Raw genomic sequence first — 23,079 nt, 5'->3', positions numbered from 1 at the left:
AGAAGTGATTTATCTTCTTTCCTGGATGATAGAAACAATATAACCATACGAAAGCATAAAGAAATGAACAGCTGTGGAAAATTCTTTTGGAGAGTCCATTGAGAATGGAAGAAGAAAGGGAAAGCAGAGTTTCTCATGTAAATTTTATATATCCTGTCTTCAATTTCCCTTTTGGGAACACCATACATATGATACAATATGGACACAATGGCTATACCCAGGTACAACATATCCTCAAATAACATATCTGAAGTAATATAGATCTAATATTAATTCATCTTATTTACTCATTATTTAATTGTAAATACAAATTTTAACCATTCTGAAATCTTGTTCTCTTGCATTATAATTTTAATGTGTTCCATAACTCAATAACTGGTATACATGAAGAAATTACCTACAGTGAGTTATAACTGAATATTACTTTTGAAAGGATGAGCACATTCTGACACGAGTCTGTCTTAATGGCAGAGTAAAAGTTCAATAAATCTTATGAACTTTTCTGTTCACTGTATCAAGTGGGAGGGCTTGACTAGTGTTTAACTTGCACTGTGGAAATTCGAGGAGTAATTTCATAAAGGTGAAGTCAATAAATACCCACAAAAAAATATATAAAAATCTTAAAGACTGTCATTATTTATTTTTTACTTGATGGAACCAATACTTGAAATAATAAGGCGTGGTTTTCATGTGGTCATTGTTACTGGCATGTTAGTTGACAGGCAGAGTTGTATAAAATCATATTAAATATCATTTAATATATTTAATAAATCATTGAGATTTATGAAAATATGATAGAAGGCTTAGTTAATCAAGTCTTATGGAAGAAGCGAAAAAGAATACTCAAACTTGGAAGAAACTTATTTAAGCATGATTAATAACAAATAGAAAAGTAAGGTTTGATTGAGGTCAAATGAATCTGAGGCTGCCTGTCCTGAACTAACATTACAACAACAAAAGCAACAACAAAACTACCATCATTTGACACAGTAAGACAGTATTGTAATTAAAGCAACAAAGGCTTAGAAAGTTTGGTATAATATATTTGATTGAATTTAATTAAAATGAATTTTGGAAGCATATTATTGGCATAGAAATATACCTATACCCTAGAATTGAAAACTAGATGGCCATTCATCTCTCTAGTGTTAACCTAAAAAAGTCAATTAAAAGTAGAGCCAGGGAGCTATGGATGAGGGAATCTGATTTTACACACAAATTTCTACATGCATTTTTTTTTGAGGCGAGGAGTCATAGTTTCATTGGAAACAGGAACTTTCAAATCTTAACCAGTTCTGATGAAGCCTGGAATGACTAAATGTACCATTAAATCAACTGTAAATATATGTTGCTCTGCCAGTTTCTCATGTGGATTTTATAACTTCAGCCTTAGTGTACTTAATTCAGTGCCTTTCATCTAGTAGGTTCTCAGTATATGTTCGCTATTGATAATGATGACGATGGCCCAAGCAGGGTCTTATTTTCCAGACTGTGATCCCTTCTTCATTTTCAAGTTCCTCTCTAGGCCAGTGAGGTTTATATTCTCTCCCATCATGGCAATAAACCTGTCACTGTGATCAGACTAGACATAAAAATTTCCAAGGCTAGCACACAAATTCCTTTCTGTGCATGCAAGCTTGCCTCATTCTTGATCCCATCCTGGATGACAGGAAGGCCATCTTGTATATCATCTGTCCATTTGCAGACCAAATGGTTTACAAGGACAGGGCATCTAAATTTTGCCAAGCTTATTTTGCAACCCACTGAGTACTTCGTGATTAAGGCTAAGATGAAAAGGTTTTCTTCTCAACAGCAGGAGGAATATGGTGTTGCTTTCCTTCCAAAACAGGTCATTACAGAATTTTATGATGTGGGCCAAAAGAAGAGATAGCTAATGCATTTAGAATACACCTGGTCCCCAGGATACAACCTATCATGAAGCTTTAAATGTGTTCTATTCTTATGTCTATAAAAAATGTTTACCTCAATATTCAGGTTTTTCTTCTTCCAAAGAAACAACCAGATTTAACATTTTACATTTAACTCTAAAAATACCTCTTATTCATTTAAATAAGAAAACAGAAAAGAAACAAAACCTGGTAAATAAGAGTGTTTACCATTTTGTCTATATTATTCTTACTGTATCAATACTAAAGTCTCAGATATGTATGTATATGTATATACACATATATCCATAGTTTCTTATCTGAGAACTTTTTATAGAACATTTTAGTGTTTCAGATGATTATATTTAAGTTTTTAAATTTTTTATATGTACTAGCTTTAATAATTAAATGTTATAAGAATATTGGTTTAGAATACAAGACACCCATCATAATCCCACCATATCAACCATAATCACCTCACCAGTTTGGGAGATAATATTAATCCACTAATGAATTGTTTTAATAATATGAAATCAATCTTCATAGAAGCATGAAAATGTTTTGCTACTTCTAAAATTCAAATATTTACTTGATGTCTTTCCACGTCAGTGTATATTAGAACTACCTCATTATTTTATTAAGAAGCTATATTTTATTCTATTTTATGGATTATTAAATCAACATCTTATCAGTAGGTGTTTGGGAAGCTTCAAATTCAGTGAACATCCTTTATGCACACAGATGAGAATTTCTACAGAATAATCAGGCAGATAGAAGACTCAAGGAAATTAATATTTACATACATATTGACAGTCTCCAAAAATATTGTAAAGAATCTGCATGTCCCCCAGTAATGTATAAGAAAAAAATAGTTCTACATTTTTCATTGTTTTTAAAATCATAACAACTTTCTGAAGCAGAGATCACAAACTCAGATGACTTCAGGGCCAGACAGATTAAAAAAAAAAAAAAAAGTGTATTAACACAGAGTAAGAAAATGGGAAGTAGGAGAGATGCAGCAAATTTAATTTGATAAAATAAAAACTTTTGAGTACCAAACAAAATGTCTCATCAGTTCTCAAGCTGCCTGTTTATAGCCCTGGTCTTAATGGAATACACTAAGTTTTTACTTATTTTTTATTTTAATTTGTGTGTGTGTGTGTGTGCTGGGAATCAAACCCAGGGCCTAACACATGGGTGGACAAGTGTTCTGCCACTGAGCTACATATATTCCCAGCCCTAGTTTTGATTTTATAAAATGTAGAACTGTTTATCAAAGCAAGCAATACAACTTGTGATCAAATAATGACTCATTATATACATACTATTTTTACCATGTTTTCTTTCCATTTTTTTCAAAATTTAGTTATGAGAACAATTCCTTTTCTCTTACACCAACTTCATTGTATGTTATATTGATTTTATCAACACAAACATTCTTTAACAGATATGCTGAAAACAGTGAAATATATCGTTCTATATTTCACCCATTCATAAAAGCAATTTTTAACTCTTTAATTTATTCTTATCAATACAAATTAAGTATGCTCATTAATGGGAATCCCTGTGACATTTCCTTACATGCACACATTATACACTGATTGTGTCCAACACTTATCAACTTGGTATAAGACTTCAAATTCAAATCATAAGATTTAGTAATAGTCTTATTATTCATATATCAGTAACAGAGGAAAAGAAATGGAAATATGCTACTTGTTCTAATGTAAGAAACATCCGGCTGAAATTTATATTTAACCTAGTAAAACATCCTTGAGGAGTAAAAAGAAATCCATTATTTTAGCTTGACAAAAAAAAAGGAAAAGGAAAATTCTTGTGTCCTTTTGATAACAGTGGTTATCTTGTAGTCTGTGAGGAAGGGTGAAGGCCATGGAGAAAATTGCTTCTGCTCTCATTTTTCTAGTCCCAGTGCATCAATAAACCTCTGGAAGTTTCAACACAGAGCACACGATATGAGCATGAAGCAGCTTGGCCTCTCTTAGCACTTTGTTTTGCCCTTTAGCCTTGTGAGATTGTCAAAGAGAGATGGCTAAGTAAGAAACTCTCATGGGTACAACGGGAATGGGAGACCGGATTTCACGACTGAATCATGGCTTCCTTTGTCTGAGGTAGTGGTAACAATTAGAAAAGAGAGTTTGGAAATGTCAGTATGTTTTTCTAACTGTGCTTTTGTATTTACAGCTGTTTACGTAGGCCATATTTTTAGAGATCTGAAAAATAAAACAAAACATAAAATAACCTTTTTCTCAACACTTTTGTTTTATATTTAACAGAAAAGTAAAAGACACCATCTCTTCCAGATGTAAAAGAAATAGTTACATGACATTGACAACTGGAAAACAAACTGTGTTCAAGAAAGTTTCCTAAATACATTCAAAATATATTACCCTCTTTTGAAAAGTCATTTAGGAGAAAATAAAAGAACTTTAAAGAGATTATTTTAGGTATCCTAAAATAAGGTTCTATTTGCCAGTTTTAATTTTTTCTTAATTTTAAAAAATATTTCTTAGTAATAATCCCCTTGTACTATATATTTATTTCTTTTGATTCTTAAAGGCTAGACATGACTGTGATAAAAATAACATTGTTTCAGGAAATATATGCCTTAGAGTAGGATGTAATTGTTCAAGAAACACAAATTTTTGGATTCTTATTTTTAGCTTGATGTTAGAAAATTAAATGAACAACTAAAGTGAAATTAGCTCTGCTTAAAATAAAGAGATGGCTGGAAATGATAAGCCTACTATATTTTACAAATAAAAAAAATTCAAGAGAGGAGTTTTTGTTTTTGTTTTTGTTTTTTTTTTGGTACAGATTACACCCAGGGTTTCACTCGTGGTAGGCAAGCACTGTACCATGGAACTATATCCCCAACCCTTTTTTATTCTGTTTTGAGGCAGGGTCTTGGTAAGTAGTTCATGCTGGTCTCAGGCTTGTGATACTCTTGCCTCAACCTCCTGAGTCACTGGGATTACAGGAGAATGCCATCACACCCAGCTCAAAAGAGGACCTTAAATTCATCAAGTTCATGAAGACTTTTTAAAAAACTAAATCCTTTCCAATCATCTCATTATTCTATTTGCCCATAACTAAAAACAACACTGACATATGTACTTATATTTTATTATTTTTTGTATATTCACCAGTCCTTTACAAAGGGTAAAGTTGATTTATTTTACATTTTTTCTTGCATTTCTTTAACTGTTGCTATAGATAACTGAAATTATAATTTTATTAAAAATAGGAATCATTTTCTATTTAATAATTAAAGTTATTTGAGTGGAATTTTCTCTAGTTTAAACTTCTGACCTTTCTATCATATTAGTAGTTGGAATTGATTGACAAATATAACCGAACTTTTAAAATAAGTCTTCTAAAACTTCCTACAGATTCCTTTTCCACTCATTTGGAATAGTTGTGCATGGTTCATGTTGATGGATGGACGGTGTATCTTCCTAGTTCCTCTTTTTTGGAACTTCCTACCCTTCCCACAGAGGTGGATCCTCTCTTCTTTATTTTTACTGTACTTCCCTTACCTGCATATCATAAGCATTCACTGATATGACAAGGTGATCAGAAGCTATAGGAAGTAAGAACATTTTATATGCTTATAGGACCATTATATACTGAATGTCTGATTACCGATTATGTTGAAACTTTTATTTTTTTAAGTTCATTAAGATCATTAAGATCATTAGGGCTTGTTTTATGAAATGTCCCCACAAGGTCTTCTAATTATCCTGATGACATTCGTATTTTAAAAAGTGATATTTAATAACTCTATGTGTTTTAATAATATTGGCCATTTATATCATATATATATATCTATATGCAGTGAATAATTTTTCAAATGTCTTACATTTTTCAAATTAAATTCAGAATATTCTCCAGTACATATAATTGAATTTTATAATCAAAATCCCAGCAGGAATTTTTAAATAGATTTCAACAAGCTGACTCTAAAATTTCAGGGCAAAGCAAAGGAATTAGAATAGTAAAGAAATTCCATAAAAGAAAATTAATGCTATCAGATTTCAGGTTTTACTGTAGAACTATAGTAATCAATGAGTATAATAATGAGGAAAGGGACAAAATGGAGAAGCCAGAAATATATCCATACATAGATAATAAATTAAATTTTTGGAAAAGGAGCTCAAGGCCTTTTAATGGAGAAATGATAGCTGTTTAAAACATGATGATACAACATTTGGATATTTGTAGGCAAAGTACTGAACCTCAAATCTTTTACCTTATGCAAGAAAAAACTCAAAATAGGTCATACACATAAATACAAAACATAAAATTAGAAGAGAATATAATTGAAAATATGACCTTGGGTTGTACAAAGAACTTATAAATATGACATCAAAACCATAATCTGAAGAAGAAAGTATTTGATAAATGTAACTAAATTAAAGCTAAAAACACTGTAACAAAACAAAGTCAAGAAAATTAAAAACAAGAAACATGGAAAAAGAGAAAATGTTTGCAAATTGCATATTTTCTAAGAAACTGTTATCTGGAGTGTTTGTTTAAAAAGAATCTCAAAACTCAAGAGTAGAAGGCAACCTACTAAAATTTGAGCAAAATATTTAAACACTTCACAAAAGAGATGGTGAATAACCATCAAAAAATTGTTCAATATTACTATTCATTGAGGACATGTAAGATAAAGCCATAAAGCAAATTAGAATGGCTAAAATAAAGTAAATAATAGCATACAAAAGCAAATGTTGGTGAACATGTGGAGCAATAGGAATGCTCATTCACTGCTGGCGGAAATGTAGGACGGTATGAGCCATTTTGTAAAATAGTTCTGCAGTGACTTACTTGCCATATGTTACACATTCTTCTAGAGTATTTGTTCATGATAAATGAAAACTTAGGTTCTCCCAACAGTTTCTACATAGATGTTTTTAGCAGCTTCATTCAAAATTCCTAAAACTAAATAACTCAAATGCACTTCAGTGGCTGAGTGGATAAATAAACTGTGGTATATCTATACAGTGGAGTACTATTTAGCAATAATAAGTAACAAAATATTAATACATGCAACAGCATGAAAGAATCTCAAATGCACTATATTAATGAAAGAGGTCAGAGGCAAGACTACATTCTTTATATTTCCATTGATATGACATTCTGGGAAAGGTAAACAGATTAGTAACCTAGGATCCAGGTGGGGAGAAGTTGACAAGGGATAGTAGGACTGTAGAGAGTGATGTAACTATCCTGTCTTTTGATGGCACTGAAGGTACCTGACTCTTAACAACTGTCAAATCTCATAGAACCATATACCAAGAGGAGTAATTTGTTTTTAAGTTTAAAAATTAATAAATGACATTTCATTCTTCTTCACTTTCTTGCATTGCTTAAACACTTTCCCAGTCAAAAGTCACATGCATACCTGTAAACTTTAAGTAATATTTTAAATAATATTTTAAGTATTTAATTAAATTTACTTTAATATTGTAAGTGATACAGATCAGTTTCCCCAAGTAAAGAATTGTTCTAGGACCACTTACTCATTAAGCCATAGTCCTTCCCTTTATGCTAAAGTCTTCTTTATCAGACATGAACTTATTATGTATACTTGGGTATTTTAATAAGCTTGGAGGACTAGCTCAATGACTCATGATTACATAATATGAGATTCTTTATTCTATTTCATTGCTTTGATAATTTTTTGTGTGTGCATGTGTCCCTTTTAGGCATTGATATTCTGTAGGTGCATATGTATAACATGTAATTCTGTAATTTAACCAAAGAAGAGGGTTGAAATCATCTATGCCATTCATAAAGTCCTAAGAATAGCTTTGCTTGATCAGGGAAGGCAGGGAGCATAGAAGAGCAATAGGCTGAGGCTGGATCTCATTAGTAGGAGTAAAATGTCGAGTACTTTTGTGGGCACGTTCTTTGCATTCTGCTGTGATTATTGTTTTCCATTAGCTAACTTAACTCTTACATTACCTACAAAAAGTGATTCCTGAGTTTCTGGAAGAAGGAAATGAGAAAGAAGAGCCAGTAAAGGGGGCCTGTTTAAAAAAAAAAAAAAAAAATCTGCAAGATGTGAGAGTAACCAAAAAGAAAGTTTGTAGCAAAAGCCCAGAAAGTGGAAAAAAGAAAATGTAGTTAACAGTGTCAAATACCCCTGGGAGAGCCAGTCAAGATAAGGGCTGCAGGTCATCTGTGCCTTTAGAGAGCGCGTGCTCTGTTAATGGGGTTAGGTATCAGATCACACCGTACTGAGGAGTGAGTGATTCTTAGAAGCTGGAGATAATAAACGCAGACTGCCGAGATGGAGAGTTTGAATGAAGCTGGGAAGGAGAGAAATTGGATGGTACTGGTGGTGAGACCAAGTGAAAGAGAGATCAGTTCATTTTTGTTTGTTGATTTACTTTTTGGGAAAAACTTACATAGCCTGAAGAGAAAGAAACAGCAAGGAGGAAAAAGGTGAAGATAAAGGACAAAAGGAGATGATTAATGGCAAAAGGTCTCATTCTCAGTGAGAAGCAATCAAATCAAACACAGGCTTTGCCTGAATAACAGGAAGGACCCTGATCCTTCTTAGAGATTGGAGGGAAGAAAGGAAGAATGTTTATAGATGTAGTTATTTGATGCTGGAGGGAATTGAAAGGATTCACAAATACTTTTCAGACAATGACCTCAATTTTTTTGTTAAAATAGCAGGTGCACCAAGAGTGAAGGGAAGAGATTGCGTGGCTTGAGTGGGTGATCAACTTTTGAAATAGTGGCTGACCACAGTCAGAGTGAATGGACTGGTGAATAGTATCGAGGGGATAAATCGGATTTAAAAAACAAAAACATAAACATAAATCTGTGGAATGGTGAAATTTGCTCCTGTCCCATGAGATTGGGTAGTAGGAAGAGAAGATTCACCCTAGTTGGATTCAAGGTCACATATACTATGTAAGAAAGAACAAACTTATATAAATAAATAAATAATAAATAAAGGTCCATTGGCAACTAAAAATTATATTTTAAAAAAAGAACAAACTGTATAGCACTAAAGAGCAGACAGCTGATGTCCATGCAAAATCCCAAAGAAGACTTAGAATATGGAAAGATGGAAGGCACTAGACGTTTCAATAAACTCTAGAAAACGCAGTGGAGAAAGGGTTTGTTATGTCTGTAACTTTGCTTCTAACCTTAGGTTTTGCCTTATTTCTTCTTTACCCTAATTTTCCCACATATTTATAGTCAGTCTTCTTATTTCATAAGACACATTTTAGATAAGAAGCCAGGCATATGCAAATAGAGGGAAATTAGAAATTTAGAGATAAGTCAAATAGGGATATTTTTCATTTAAAAGGTCAAGCTAGTGTTTAAATTGTCTCTGCTGAGCCATTTTAATAGAGAATAAGGATTTAGAGGTGATGGGGAGGTTTTGTGTCCAATGCAAAGTGGAAGTTCACTGAGATCTTAGACGTTAGGCTTTGCTCAACACTTTTCAACCTGTGGTACTTTTGATTCCAGGGGACGTGGGCAATGTTTGAAGATCTCTGTGGTTGTCACAACTGGAGGGTAGGGAACTAATGGCATATAAGGAAGAATAGGCCAAAGTGGAGAAATGTCAGGTGATAACAAATTCAAGAAGTATGGGATAGGAGACAGTTTGCAAGAAGAATTGTTATTTCAAAACATTCACGGGGAACTGGATTTGTGAAACAAATCTGAAAATGATTCCAGGATTAGCAAATTTGTAAAGCAAATCTTGGGAGGATGAAATTAAAGGAACTTAAGAGAAAGCATTCGCTTTTGGAAAGTCACATTTCAGTTATCCTTAAATAAAAGTTAAGGATAAAAGTTAAAGTTAAGTTAAATAAAAGTTCCGGGTTTTTTTACAATGAAGGGTCAGATGAAAGTAGAAAAAGTCAATACTTGTTCGGAAGGAAACTATGAACATAGAAACATTACATGACAAGTCTGCTCTTCCTGGAAACTTCTGCCAGCCTCTGCCTCTCTTGTTTTTCCTTTTCTTTTGTTTTCTTGGATAGACATCATCAGTTGCCCCTTTGTGATCAGTCTCACAAAGCTGGCCATTAATTCTCTCAAAAATACAACGTGTAACCGAGGCTCTCTGCTTTGTCTTAATTCAGATGGGCCCATAAACTTCGTGACCTTTATTTTAACACTTTTTAAAAACACTAATATTGCACCCATCTTTCCTTTAGGTGATACACTGCTTACAATAGGTGGCTTTTGGAAGATGGAAGGAATTGCAATAGTTATTAGGTTTTGAGATCTCAAAATCCAAATTTTGGTTTTTGATATTTGAATGTCCAAATATTCCCTTCATATCATTTTAACTTTAATGAAACAAACTGACTTTTTGTTCACACAAAATTCACTGGACCTTTCAGCACTATTCAGGAAAGTTAAGGTTGGATGACTTTTAAGATAATATCAACTTACATGATAGGTTCATCTACAGTTCAGATGAACTGCAGAGGTGGGCAGGTATATCGGGGCCTTGAACAACGTCTACATTCCTGTGCTCGGTACCAAACACTGCACAGGAAGTTCTAACTAAATTACCATTCAAAGGATTCTGATGACTCATTTGTTGATGATCACAAATACACTGATTTAGTACTTTTGTATGTTTTCTCATAAAGGAAATGCACACAGGGAGACCAATATCCTTTTATAAAATTAGGGTATTATGTGAAAGAGGTGGTTGTTTAAATGATTTCCTTCTATTTTCAATGCTGATTCTCAATACTTTCCTAAAAATGATAAAAAATACTAATGATTAAACTACAAAAAATTATATTCAGCCTTCTAGAACAATCTATGTTTACTGGCATAGAGATACTTAACCACTTTAAGATTTTAATATTTTATTTGATTAAAAAAATGAATCAGACTGGAAATGTGGCTCAATAGTAGGGTGTTTGCCTAGCATGTATGAGCCCTGTTTTCCATCCTCTGCATGGCCAAAAATAAAAATAAAAATAAAAATAGAAAAAGATTGGTTGATTGCCCTTTATACAAAAATAAATAGGTATAGTCTTCATCCCTTTCACAGGTGAATGGGCCAATCTGTGTTCCATTGTATATTTCTTTATTTCAAATAATATGATGCTTCGAATACATGTAGTAAATACAATGTCATTTTTAAAAAATATTATTTTTCATTCTGGTGAAGTTGAGAAAGACACATACTAATTACTTTACATGCATTAACAACATATACCTTAACTAATGATGATTTAGGAAATTTACCATCAGGTGTTTTATTTCCTTATGTTTGTTTTTAGTTGGCACTGTGTGGACAAGTAACATCCATCTCTTATGCATAAATTACATACTAGTAAGTCATTAGGCTTCTCTAAAAGTCCCACCTGTTCTTACACTCAGTATTTCCTTTCTTTTTATCTTTTTCTCTATTACACTTAGAACCATCAAACATAATGCATAGCTGAGTTTTGTTTTTCTTTTTTTAATTACCTACAACCTGCAAGTAGCATGTAATTTCCACCAAGGCACTTGGTGAATTTATTAACTGCTTTCCTTCTTACCTACTGCTGCCCATACACATAGTAGGCACTTTATACATATTTACTGAATGACTACAGTTGCTATATGAGTGAATTAAACTACTTGTCTAATGGCTAATTAGGCTTGGAGTGTCTTCACTCACTTTTCATTAAAATAATTTTACTGTTTTTAATTACTTGACTTACTTTAACTTCATAAGGCATCACCTTAAAGGAAAAAAAAAAATACTCTCTTGAGAAGCACAGTGGTGTCCAATTTCATTTCAAGCAGAGTCTCAGCTCTCAGGTCATTTCAACTCTCTTTACTCTCCCAGTTACTATTTGTATACAATCCCTTAGGAGGTTATAGTATTCAATCCCTTTCAAACCTACAAGTCTTTATGGGTCATTGGGGAAATGATTTAATTCTCTGTTGAGCTTAATAAAGAAACTGAATGTACTGGGATTGAAAAAAAAAAAAAAAAAAGAACCAAGCAGGCAGTTCTTCTACTCTGTTACTTTCATAGTTCTTAGAATCTTTTATCCCTTACTTGTGCTGTACATGAAGAGCCACTATAATACAAAGTCACCTGTGGGCTGTAATGGGGCAACCTTCTCATTGGGATAAACTGTTATCTAAACTAAGAAAAGCCATCTGTGAACATATAAATAATGCCCAAATACTTTACATTTGATTTTAGAATTCATTACAAGACATTTCAAAATCTGATTTTTCTTTTTAATTACGCATTGCTGGAGTTAATAATAAAATTAATTTATGGATAGCATAGTCATTGGGCAATTTTTGACAACAGAAACTAAATCTTATTCATTTTGAAACAACCCAAACATTTAGTCCACCGCCTTACATATGGTACATACTAAATAAATAAGCGAAAAAACTCTTGGGCAAATAAGAAAAAACAGAGATTGAAAACAAGCCTGAAAAAATCATCAGTAATTTTTCATTTAAATTTATGAATACATGACATTGAGTTTCATGACATAAATAAATCAGAAACCATTCACTTTTTAAAGCTACACTATTAGAATGAACCATTTTAACCTACATTATAATTATAAATTCTAAATAAATATTTTACATTAGTTGTTATTCTAAGCTATTTAATACTGGGTCTTCTTTTCTAGTCTTATAACTTTAAACAATTTAGAAAAGATCCCCAAGATCCTTACTCATTCAAATTAATTGTCATTTTATGGAAGACACATTTTCCAAAGGAAAGAATATTTCTGTGACAATATTCCACTGCAGAATGGGATTCAAAGAATGTTGAGTTGGGGCTATAGCTCAGTTGGTAGAGTGCTTGCCTCGAAAGCATGAGGCCCTGGGTTCAATCCCCAGCACCAAAAAAAAAAAAAGAGAGAGAGAGAATGTTGAGAGGATATCCTAAATTTTATATATATATATATATATATATATATATATATATATATATATATACATATATATATATGTGTGTGTGTGTGTGTGTGTATGATGTAGCCAAAGATACAAAAGGAATAAAAAATTCACTAAATAGGTGTACATTCATATTATTCTGGGGGAGGATACCGGGATTGAACTCAGGGGCACTCAACCACTGAGCCACATCCCCAGCTCTATTTTGTATTTTATTTAGAGACAGGGTCTCACTGAGTTGCTTAGCACCTCACTTTTGCTGAGTATGACTTTTAACTCTTAAACCTCCTGCCTCAGCCTCTAGAGCCGCTGGGATTACAGGCCAGCATCACCACGCCCCGCTAGGGTGTACATCCTTTAACAGAAAAATCTATGAGAAAGAAAATTTTATAGTGATGTCTAATATCTATTTTTATGCAAATAGTGATACCTTTAAAAGTGAAGCAAATTGTAATAACCAGTAGTTTTCTATTAATACAAATTTTTTTCAGCTATCCCTAATGTAACTAAATAGTACATTTCTTATGGGAATGTATTTGTAAAGATCTCAAGGAAATCTTGTTAAAAACACCTGTTTTCAGTCAGAACATTTTCACTTAAATCCAAGTACACATTAGCAACAAAAACTTAGAACGATTACACATTTACAATCCAATCTCTAAAAAGCATGAAAATAATAATGCATAAACTGCTAACCTTCAGATCTCATGAACTCCAGTGTTTCCCGGAAGACTCTATGCCTCTGGAAACATTCTTTCAGTCTGTTGATATCTCCTTATTTTTTCCTTAAAAAGGAAAATATGCCTCAATGTTACAAAATGTTGTATTTTCGAAGAGTAAAGCTGACTACAAAGTGAAAACAAATTTTACATAAGGGAAAGTCAATACTAATCTTGGAATGTAAGTAAGGCTTAATTCAATATAGAAATAGTTACTCATATAATTTAGTGAAGAGGAATGTCCTTCCTAAAAGAATGTAGTGAAATTCTAATAATTTACACACTTTAATTCATTTATTTACCTGCTTTTCAATCACCAAATATTGTTAAGGATAAGATGCATCCATTTTATTAATCCATACAACCTAGACTTATAACAATTTCTAGACTCTAGAAGATTCATATTCAAGAAAAATTAAATCAAAATGTTATAGGTTTTGATGGCTAATGGATATCATGATGAATAATTATTTTTTTATTTGCTTAAGGAAAGTTATTTAATTCTAAAATTAATGCAAAAGTTTAAACAGTTTTTAAGATAACTTAGGCTTTTAAACAGAACAAAACATATTTACAAAATATATAAACAAAATATTTTTTAAAAAATTACAATGCCAAAATTTAAAATGATTAGTGCAACAATTTGAAGAGATGAAGACGTCCTAGCAGTAATCACATACATTTTATTTACCAAACTAAAATGTATATAATCACCCTTTCTAGATCATTAATTAATCTTTCACTCTCAGAAGTTAAGATAAATATTATGTCCATATAAAAATGTAGAAAAAGAGGTAGATTACCTTGAAAATGAAGAAGAACTTGTGAAGTGTGATTTATCCTGTTTAGTAGGAGGCAGATCTGAACCATCACTAATCACAATGACAACAGCTAAAGTACAAACACCTTGAATTTGCAACTGAATGAAGAAATATCCTAAGCAAGCAACTTACACTGATCATAGGAACGAAAAAAATGTCAAAAATCTTTAAGAAAAAAATTATCTCAGGAATATTGTGTCTCCAAGGGCTTCTTTCTTTCTTTAAATTTTATGAGTATCTACATGGATATTCTTGGATAAAGATTTGTGACAAACTTTAATATCTGTGATACTTGGAAAATAGCACAGAAATATCAAGTAGCCCTTAGAATTACAGAGCTAGGAGAGGTTATCAAGTCTAGTTTGGTTCTGAGGAACCCCAGCTTCAGCAGCACTTAAGGTATCTCAGAAAGACTGATTCAAAATTCAACTTTAAGTATAATTTTAAATATCTTAAAACTCCGCTGAGAGCATTTCACACTCAAATGATGGCACACTGGAGACCACTGAAGAAATACTTGAATTAGTCTTGCAATCACTTTAAGGAATATTTCAGAACATAACTTTTTTTGCTTTCTTTGGTAACGATAAACATCCTAAGACTGCAACTCAATTAAAAATCAACCAGAAAGCTAGTATACTAACATATCTCTGAATATGTCCATTGAATATAAACTTAAAAAATTATTTGCAACTAAAACTAATAAATTACATACTGAATTAAATGTCTATAAATTTCATTCATAATTTCAACTCAAATTCTCTTGTTAATGAAAGTAAATTTTTCATTTTTGCCTTTTGAAATTTCATTCAAAACTGTATCTTAAAACTAAAACTTTTGCTTCTGTAAAACCTTAGGGAAACTGCTACCTAGTTCGAGTTCCTTATTTTATAAATAAGAAAATTAACTCTATTTGTGACATGTAGCTAAGTCCAAATGAAGATTTTAAGTATTTTTGCATACCAATAATTAAGATTTAAATAAAAACATAATTGTATTTTATAACCCATTAAAATACATTCTTTTGGCATTTAAGGTATTGAGAAAAGCAAAAGTACTATGAAATCTAGTGATCTAAATTTACATACCTGCAATTAGCATGTAATTTAGACAGAGGCAAAGGTGCCCTTATCTATGGAAAAAAAGGACTAAAACTCCAACCTGTCTGAAGGTCAAGTATGTATTAGTAAACTGTTAGGAATAGGATTGACTCTGAGATGAGTAGATCCAATGAGGGAGGAGTCCACCACAAAAGAAAAAGATCTCTGGAAAAAAAACATCACATTTGGGGCAGTGACCTAAGTATTGGAGATCTGGGATCAATTCCAGCTCTGTGCAAAATGCACAGTAGTAGATGTGTGAAATCATTCCAATTTAGCACCTTGTCCCAGTGGATGAGAACTGGGGACCTTGGCTGTGTGAGACTGTGTAAATCAGTGTATGTTCACAGGTGAGTAGGAGACAGTATTTAGAGGTGTGTTGCTAAGATCTCTACAACACTCACTCTCAGGCAATTCTGCAGAGAAATCATCCCTGAAAATACACTTCAGGATGATTAGGGGCTGCTGCTCCTCCTTTGCAAACCCTCTGGGCCCATCAGCGGTGATTTACACAAGATTAGTGTGAGCTCCCATTTTGCTGGAATCCTATCTTTATGAGGTAATAAAGACCAGTTGGATAGCCCAGCATTGTCTGTTATATCAAACATGAGTGGGCTCCTTCTCCTATGAGTGGGCTTAGCAGTGACAAATGACACCTGGGACCAATCTGAGGATGACTATAGGTACTATGAAAAATGTTGGAGGAGGCTAAAAGTTGTAGAAGTCTGGCGACAGGTATACTCATATAAATGTGTCACTTGATTTCACAAGGCTTTGTTAGACTTACTAAAGAATCCATGTCAGATGTCTGATTATGCATCCTATGCAAAATAAAATGGACATAAACCTAAGTCATCAATTAGAAATGTGAACCTAACACTTCGGATTCAAGCCTGGTCTTTTCTAATATTTGAGGTTCTACTAAGAAAGTCTCTGAGAATCAGCTGCTTATTTGTGGAAATTCCTTCAAAATTGTCATGCTGGAGGGAAAGGGAAAGGACCTCCTCTCCTTGTCTCAGCTCCCTCACTTTCCTGGTTGCCCATGAATGGCACTGTATTTCATCCTACAAAACCCAGCAGTCACCTGGAGTGGCAAGGAACAAGATATTCTCCTATGCTTGTCAACATTTTCTTTGAAGGGCACCTTTAGTAGATCAGTGAGGCACAAAGCTCTTGTTGGTGTATTTCAATCAGTAGCCAAGTTAGCCAGCACTAAGGTCACTGAAGGTCACATTCCAGTGATGGCCTTGCCTGAACAGTAATATGTTATTTCAACAGGTGATTCAGAGATTAGTTGTAAGGACATATAACTTGATTGAAATATTCTTATCTTGTTCCTACCTTTTAAACTTTCTTGCAAATACTGGGATTTTGAAAATATACATTTCTCCCAGAATCACAAAATTTGAGCACATTAAGCCAACATCTGTCTGCCTCACATCAAAATATAAATATTTCAAAAGGGAATACTGGTCTGTGAAAACAAATAGGGGAATAGTCTGGTGTTTCTAAAGTGACAACAAATCTTGTAAATTTAGTGTAATAGTTCAATTGTATGTACAACTGCATCTCAAATACAGCACTGCTTAATTAATATGCCTGCAACCTGCAAAAGTCTCATGTATTCTGAGGGACAGCTTCCTGACAGAAGCAAAGGATATAGAAGAAAGAAATCTAGCAGGAAAGGCCAATCTGCCATGTAAAGTTTGACCCTATGTTTTTAAGAAAAGAAAAAAAACCCACTGACAGTCATGCTGATTCTATTTACATTTAATCTTTAAGAATATCACTCCAATTTTGAATCATCACACAATGCTGAACTATGGTTATCAAAAACATTTGCAGCTTTTAATCCATTCATCAAATCACAAATTTCCATTTTTTCCAAACCTGTGTTGAAATATAAAAATCAGCATCACATGACAAGTGTTTCCAAAATAATGATAAGATTTAGTCATTTTATTTCAGTAAAGAAGACAAAAATCATAAAAAATTGATCGTGAGACTCTTCCATTCAATCATCAGTACTCAAGAGTATGCGAACAATTCTCTAAAATGTGTAAATGTAAATTCGAAGGCATGGGAAGAGACATTACAATTATTGGGAACGTGAAATAATTATAAGACAATCTAGATAAATTTAGATAAAATCTTAACAATTTAGACAATTTAGATATAATTTTAAAACCTAAAAAAGTGAATGATTCCTGCAGAAAACTGTGAATTAGAAAGATATTACCAGCCCCAGGTAAACATCAACAGATGAGTGAATAAAGAAAACGTGGTATATATATATATATATATATACCCCAATGGAGTTTTACTCAGTCATAGAGAAGAATGAAATTATGGCATTTGCTGGTAAATGGATGGAACTGTAGAGGGTGTCATTGAAGTAGTAAAAACCTGGGTTAGTGAGAAGAAATGGAAACTATGGTTCAAGATGGGGGATTAACATTAGGTAGGATAGAGAAGTTCATACTAAGCGAAATAAGACAGGCTTAGAAAGTCAAAGTTTAAACGTTTTCCTTCATACACAGAAGCTAAAGCAAAACAAGGGGAAAAACATAAGGCAGATCAGTGGAGTAAAGGAAGGCAATTAAGGGGTAGGCAGGAGGGACTGGAAAGAGGAGGAATTGCAAAATGAAATTGAGCAAATTATGCTATGTACATATATGAATATACCACAATTTCACCTTTACGTATATTTATAAAGCACCAATTATTAAAAAATGAATAAACAGAAGGAAGGTCAGTGGAGTAGAGGAAGGGGAACAAGGGGAGGAAGGAAGAAAGAGAAAGAGAAACAGTGGGGACTTCAATGGAGCAAATTATGTTCCATGCATGTATGATTATATAAAAATAAACCCCACCATTATGTATAACTAAGCACTAATAAAAAAAAATTTTTTTTAAAGAAAAGGCTGGTTTTAGAAGAGTTGCAAACTTGACTAATTATCCTAGAAGGAATTTAAAATGTGTTTCAAGTACTACTGCTACAATGGGCAAACAGGATCAGCAGGGCAGGTTAGAAGGAAGCCTTAGAGAAACCACAAAGGTCTCCATGTTGTTTAAATCATAAAAATGTTTCAACAATAAAAATGTTTCCTGGCCTCTACACATTTTCAGACATCCCAGTAATGTTCACACTTCCCCACTTCACAATCTTTGATTCTTCGTGGTCGTCTCTCATGTGCACATGCACTCACCTCCAAGTCCTTGCCCTCTCTCTTCTTCAAACTACTGTGACCAAAAAGTAAAAAAAAATAAAAAGAAACATAAAAAAGAACACCTGATAAACTCAGCTTTCCTCCTGCTATGAACCTGTCCTCACCTCACATGCGTCCCCAATTTATCCTATTTCCCTTCTTAATTCATGCTTCAATTCCATGACACCCCTTGAAAGGGCACCTTTGACTCTTCAGTCCTTCCCACCTCCTCACTCTCAGTTTATGACATTGCTTCTAAGAAAATTGAAAGCACCACAATTCAATTTCCTCCATTTCCTTCCACTACATCCTTTACACTCTTGATATTTGTAACTCTATTGTCTGCCTTCAGTCCTATTATAACTGAGGAACTTCTCTATCCTACCTAAGGTCAATCCCCAATCTTGAGCCATAATTTCCCTTTGCTTTCACTAACCCAGATTTTTACTATTTCAATTATACCCTTTCCCTCCCGGATCATTTTTTTTCCCCATTTTACTGGATTGTTCCCATCTGTATGTAAATGTGACATAAGGCCTTCCCTCTCGAAAGAATAAAATTGTTTTCCCATATGTGAGCTCTCCATTTCACCATTACCCTATTTCTCTGTTCCATTTTCTAGCAATAGTTTTTTAAAAAGGATACTGTCCATTCCTCAGCTGCCATTCTATACCGGATGAAGGAAGAAAGTGTGTGTGTGTATGGGGCACAGGAGAAATTATAAGTTTCCTCCTCCTCCAGGCTTTTCCGTTTCAGGAAATGGCATCATCATTTACACAATTGTTCATATTGAAAATTGCCCATTAGGGAAATGACTGATTGTAGGACTGGGGCAGAGGAAATACAGATGAAACTGAAACATTGTGCAGTGCAGAAAGTAAGGATGGAGCGAGAGAGTCACATGAGCCAATCTGAAAGAGCTCTTAGTGGTCCAAATTGACACACTTTATGGAACAAAAAGTAAGGAAAAATAACATTAGATTATACCAAAAATAAATCACTATAAGTCATAAATAAATGATTTAATATTCTTACAAAATATCTTCAAATAATATAGATACACCCTTTTCAAGAAATGAAGCCCGATTCCAACCTTCCCCACCTGGAATGTGAGCTTACTTAGCAAATTGTTTCAAACACATGTACAAGCTCATGCTCCCGTGCACACACACAAAGTATAGCAAAATGAAAACAGTAATGTTAGAGTGGAGAAACGTGGCAGAATATATCTCATTTGAGAGATTAACCTTACACCACCAGTGATACATCATGCTGACACTATGTACTCTCTGATATGATTTAATAAGAACAGCACATCACTCACATGGTTTCTTCCCCCAACCCAAACATCTAGTCTAACCAAAAGAGAACATCAGAGGAAGCTAAAATTAAAGAACATCCTACAAAAACATGACTGATATTCTTCAAAAAGTCACAGTCATGAAACCAGAAAGTCTGAACAACTGTCACAGATGGAGAAGATTATGGAAGCATGATGACTTAATTTAATGTAGTATTCCTGGTCAGATGGGTCCTAGATCAGGAAAATGGCATTCATGAATAAATGGAAATCTGAAGAGTCTCTCCTCTGGTTTATAGTACCCAGTGCTGGTTTCTCAGTTTGACCAGTGTGTTACGGTTATGTAAGAGGCTAACATTAGGAAAAGCTGGGCAAAGGAGTCATGGGAATTCTCTTTTCTACTTTTCCGTAAGTCTAAATACAAAGATTATTTTGAAAGGCCCAGAAGTCATTAATGTCCATCTGTTTCCCTCACACCTCATAACCAGTCAGCATCTCCTGTTAGCTTTGACTTTAAGATGTGTCTTTTATCTGGCCACTTCTCACCATCTCCACAGCTGCCACACAATCCAATGCCCTACATCTTCCACTGCCCAGCAGTAACCTCCAATCTGGTCTCCTTGCTTCCTCTATGTATTCCCCATAGCCTATGCCCGCAGGGTCAAACTCTTTCCTGACATATTCGGTTTGCTGTTCCTTCTCTCTGAAAATCTCCGGCCATTCAGATAGTTCATGGTCCACTCCCTCACTTCACTGAATCTCTACCAAAACATGGTCTGCTTGGAGAAGCCCTCTATGGCCATCTCTTTTAAAGTGGTCATGACCTTCCTATTTCTTAACTCTATGTTACTTTTCTTCAAAGCAAATTTGTGACATCATAATGTTATTTACTTATTTATCTTGTACCTTGACTACTAATGAACACATGATGAAGACAAGGACTTTATTTTTTGAATAAACACACACCTAATGGTTGTGACTTATGGAAAACCGTGTAATCTTATCCAAAACTGGTAGAAATATCTGTTTTGCCACCTTTTTGAAAAAGTAGTATGTCAGTATCTAGTAAGTCAGTGCTCCCAACTCTTGGGAATCTATCCCATAAAAAGCTGAGCACCAGTATATAAGAACATTTTTAAAAGAATACACATTATAGCCTTGTTCACAGTAGCATAAACACTAACCTGAAAAAACAAGCAGTCACAGGGGAAAGAATGACTAAATTGTTTTATGTCCACACCTTGGAATATAACACAGTCATTAAAAGACTGAAAAAACTATGACAGATAACTTTGGGAAGTTGCATATAGTGTTATGAAATAGGAAAATCAAGATGCAGAAAACTGTACATAGTTCATTTTTTGAAAAGAAAAACACTTTCATGAGCAATACTTTCATATGTGTGTTTATACTGTATTAAAATACAAAAGGATATAAACCAGGTTGTCAAGAAGTATTACCCAACGGGGGCAAGAAGTATGGATGATGGACAGGGAAGAAAAAAGAAAAATCAAGCCACACAACACACACACACATACACACACACACAAAGAACAAAGAAACATTAAACACATTTTGTGACTGATAGGAAGATATTTATGCTTTTACATAAGAATGTTTGTATATTTCTGTATAAAAGAGAATTATTCAAGCCAATCAATTTCAAAAGTACAGAATAGTTTGGAGACATTTGACCCACAAATTTTTCAAATAAAAATAAACTTTTAAGTATAAAATTCATTTCAAAATTCCTTAATCTTCCAAAGAACACATAGATTTGCTGCTAGAATTGATCAGATTCATAGGAAATACACGAATTCTTACAGATGGTCCTAGGAACACAGTTAAATTGAAGGCTACATTAGTCAGTGTACTTTCATGCTGAGCTGCAGAAAATAGAATGGAATCCTATAAAAAGAAGAAAGCAATATCCACTAACAGGAATAAAATAGGGAGATCTTCACAGCATTTGCTAGCTCAACTTTTAGCTAATTAAGCAGCCTATCTAACCTGCCTTAATTGTTAAGATGGACATTTTTTCCTCATGGAAATCTCACAGATATTGCCCTGCAGGATATGAACGCCCAAATAAAGTCTTGACTAGTTTCTAGAGCTTCCCTGACAATTTTCATTGTTTTTAAAAAAGAAGGATAAATTTCAGACTTCCTGATAAGAATACGTCCTTACTTTTTATGCCACAATAAAGTATAAAAAGTATCCTAAATACTTACTTGTAGAAAATGCCTAGCAGCTAATAAGTTATCCAACAAATGTTTACATAATTTCTTCACACTTTAGGAAGTGTGCAAAGACCTCAAGTGGTAATGTTTGCAGCACTATGGAGAACATCATGCCAATGTCAAGTATAAAGTGTAGAGAAAAGGGGAATTCATTCTGGTTTTCATATAAGGGAATATCATTGCAGATTGTAGTCATAAATAGACTTCATCACAGATGACTTTATTGTAAAGTGATTTTTGTCATAAAAATGAGTCCTGAGTGAAGATTTTGAAAACTATGATTTGAGAAATGCAGAATCAATGCCATTCAAAAAAGAAGTATTAGTGGCAAGTAGTGCAATAGATGGAGTTTAGACTCTAGCAAAAAAAAAGGTTGACACATTTCTGTTACTTTTAACTTTTATGACTTTGGTCATATTACTTACCATCGGTTTCTTTATATTTCAAATGAGTATGTGGACTCTGATTTTACACTTTGTAGTGAGCATTAGTATAGCACCTAAAAAAACATATAACTCACAGTGTATCATTAATATATAAGATTCTCTTATTAAGAGAAAAAGAAAAAAAAAAGAACAGAATATGATAGGATATTTAAAATTAAAAGCAATTATTATTTCCACTATTCACTTACAAATAACTTTATTGCATGGAATTCGTTTTGAAGAAATATATCCTTTATATCTTCTTCATGAGAATTAACTACATGAATTGCAATTATGGTTGCCATTGCTTTTTCTTCTCCCATATCTTCACTGTAACATATTCTATGACTCCTTAATACAAGAATGGGGAAACGAAGGAGACACAGCCAATCAAAGGACTTTGTACCTTGGTCACAGTAATTGGTTTACTGGAAG

At 33.4% G+C, this 23,079-nt stretch overlaps 1 protein-coding gene and 1 non-coding gene across 2 annotated transcripts in view; one reads left to right on the top strand and one right to left on the bottom strand.

The window, feature by feature from the left end:
• Csrnp3 (cysteine and serine rich nuclear protein 3) overlaps nt 1-23,079 on the bottom strand; it is a 183,238-nt gene that overhangs the window by 130,304 nt on the left and 29,855 nt on the right. The window contains exon 3 of the mRNA XM_047545890.1: nt 13,527-13,615. Within this exon, the coding sequence (XP_047401846.1) occupies nt 13,527-13,539 (13 nt within the window). The 5' untranslated portion in view covers nt 13,540-13,615. The remainder of the gene's footprint in view (nt 1-13,526; nt 13,616-23,079) is intronic.
• Nucleotides 12,707-12,781, top strand: Trnas-cga (transfer RNA serine (anticodon CGA)). Its single transcript has one exon. It is a non-coding gene; the product is annotated as a tRNA-Ser (tRNA).

The sequence above is a fragment of the Sciurus carolinensis genome, chromosome 3 (genome assembly GCF_902686445.1).
Source record: "Sciurus carolinensis chromosome 3, mSciCar1.2, whole genome shotgun sequence".
Taxonomy (NCBI): domain Eukaryota; kingdom Metazoa; phylum Chordata; class Mammalia; order Rodentia; family Sciuridae; genus Sciurus; species Sciurus carolinensis.
This window is presented reverse-complemented; position numbering and strand designations above follow the sequence as displayed.